Genomic DNA, 2,500 nt, shown 5'->3' with positions numbered 1-2,500 from the left:
TACCCCGTCTCTCTCTCCACATTCACTTCCTGTCGCTCTTCACTGTCCTATCCGAAATAAAGGCGAAAAAGCCCATTAAAAAATACATTTAAAAAACAAAAAAACTAACCACAATGCACCTCTTCTCTCCTCTCCTCCTCTCCCCCTTCTCAGAGCCCATGCGCACGCCCAAGAGCCTGAAGATCGCGGAGATCTCGTCGCGCTTCATCGCGGTGGACTGGGAGTCGCTGGGCTACAACATCACGCGCTGCCACACCTTCAACGTCACCATCTGCTACCACTACCACTACCAGGCCGCTCCCGGCAACGCCAGCCGCGCCGACTGCCTGGACATGGACCCCAAGGCGCCGCGCCACGTGGTGGCCAACCTGCCGCCCAACACCAACGTCAGCCTCAAGATGATCCTCACCAACCCCGAGGGGCGCAAGGAGAGCGACGAGACCGTCATTCAGACAGAGGAGGACGGTGAGACACACACACACAAACACACACACACACAGAGACACACACACATACACACACACACACACACACACACACACACACACACACACACACACACACACACACACACACACACACACACACGCACGCACACATATACACGTACACACACACACACGTATGATCCTCACCAACCCCGAGGGGCGCAAGGAGGGCGACGAGACAGTCATTCAGACAGAAGAGGACGGTGAGACACACACACACACACACATGTGCAAACACACACACACACACACACACACACACACACACACACACACACACACACACACACACACACACACACACGTATGATCCTCACCAAACCCGAAGGGGCGCAAGGAGAGCAACGAGATCGTCATACAGACAGAGGAGGACGGTGAGACACACACACACACACACACACACACACACACACACACACACACACACACATATATATATGACACACACACACACACACACACACATATATATATAACCTACACACACACACACACGCACGCACGCACACACACAGTGGAACCTAAGCCCCAAAAGTTTCCCCGAGCAAAACCTGCGTGTGTGCGTACCAGCTGTGAGGACAGACCACTGTGGTTAACCGCCACTCCATTACATTACACACACACACACACACACACACACACACACACACACACACACACACACACACACGTACACACACACACGTACACACGTACACACACACACACACACACACACACACACACACACACACACACACACACACACACACACACACTCACAAAACACACACACGCGCGCGCGCGCACACACACACACACACGCACACACACACACACGTACACACACACACACACACACACATACACACGCGCACACACACACACATACATAAACAAAAGAACCTGCCCCCCCCCCCCCTCCTGCTTTTACAGGGTCATGTTACAGATTGTTTGCCAAGAGAGAAAACACGACTACTTCATTTGAAAGCAATCTCACACCTCGCATCACACCTAGCCTGTGCAATCTCACGCGCACACACACACACACACGCACACACACACACGCAGGCGCGCGCACACTCAACCCTAAAACATAACCTAACACACATTGCACACACACACACCTAACACACACACACACGCACCTAACACACACACACACACCCCTAACACACACACCTAACACACACACACACAAACACACATACAAATACACACACACACACACACCTAACACACACACACACGCACCTAACACACACACACACACACACATAACTCTAACACACTACATACACACACATTCACTTTACCGCAAATAGACAATTTCCACCGGCATGGCCCCATGGTTTCAATCAGTGGAATAGCAGGGCACACCTTATCCACACACGCGCACACACACACACACACACACACACACACACACACACACACACACACCCTGCTATTCCCTCCCTGCAGGTTATTGGATTGCAGGCTACTTGTGTTTCCTTTGAATTACTCTGCAGCTCACAGGGACAAATGAAAACATGGAATCACACACACGCACGCAAGCGCGCGCCCATACATACATGCACGCACGCACACGTTCACACACACACACACACGCACACGCGTTCACACACACACACACACACACAATAGGTGTAGTGGATAGGTGGGACACACACACACACACACGCACACGCACACGCACACACACACACACACACACACAGACTGCTGTAAGCAGGCAGGTAAGCTATGGTAAAGAAAATCAGTCACATGCACCCACACACGAGTGGGATGGCGCACACACACAGATGCACACGCTTGCACTCACACATACACACACATACACGCGTGCACACACACGGCAAAGGAAGTCATGCTAAGCAGGTCACGTCGTCTGGGCTGCCGGCTGCTACTCTGTAATGGTGACCCAGGTGTGTGTGTGTGTGTGTGTGTGTGTGTGTGTGTGTGTGTGTGTGTGTGTGTGTGTGTGTGTGTGTGTGTGTGTGTGTGTGACGCCACCAGAATCCCTAACGCAG

General features: G+C 52.2%; 1 protein-coding gene across 1 annotated transcript in view; it reads left to right on the top strand.

The window, feature by feature from the left end:
- The window catches only part of ptprk (protein tyrosine phosphatase receptor type K), a 351,066-nt gene that overhangs the window by 239,023 nt on the left and 109,543 nt on the right, over positions 1–2,500 (top strand). Inside the window, exon 8 of the mRNA XM_063223773.1 lies at positions 154–465. Coding sequence (XP_063079843.1) covers positions 154–465 — 312 coding nt within the window. The remainder of the gene's footprint in view (positions 1–153; positions 466–2,500) is intronic.

The sequence above is a fragment of the Engraulis encrasicolus genome, chromosome 18 (assembly GCF_034702125.1).
Source record: "Engraulis encrasicolus isolate BLACKSEA-1 chromosome 18, IST_EnEncr_1.0, whole genome shotgun sequence".
Classification (NCBI taxonomy): Eukaryota; Metazoa; Chordata; class Actinopteri; order Clupeiformes; family Engraulidae; genus Engraulis; species Engraulis encrasicolus.
This window is presented reverse-complemented; position numbering and strand designations above follow the sequence as displayed.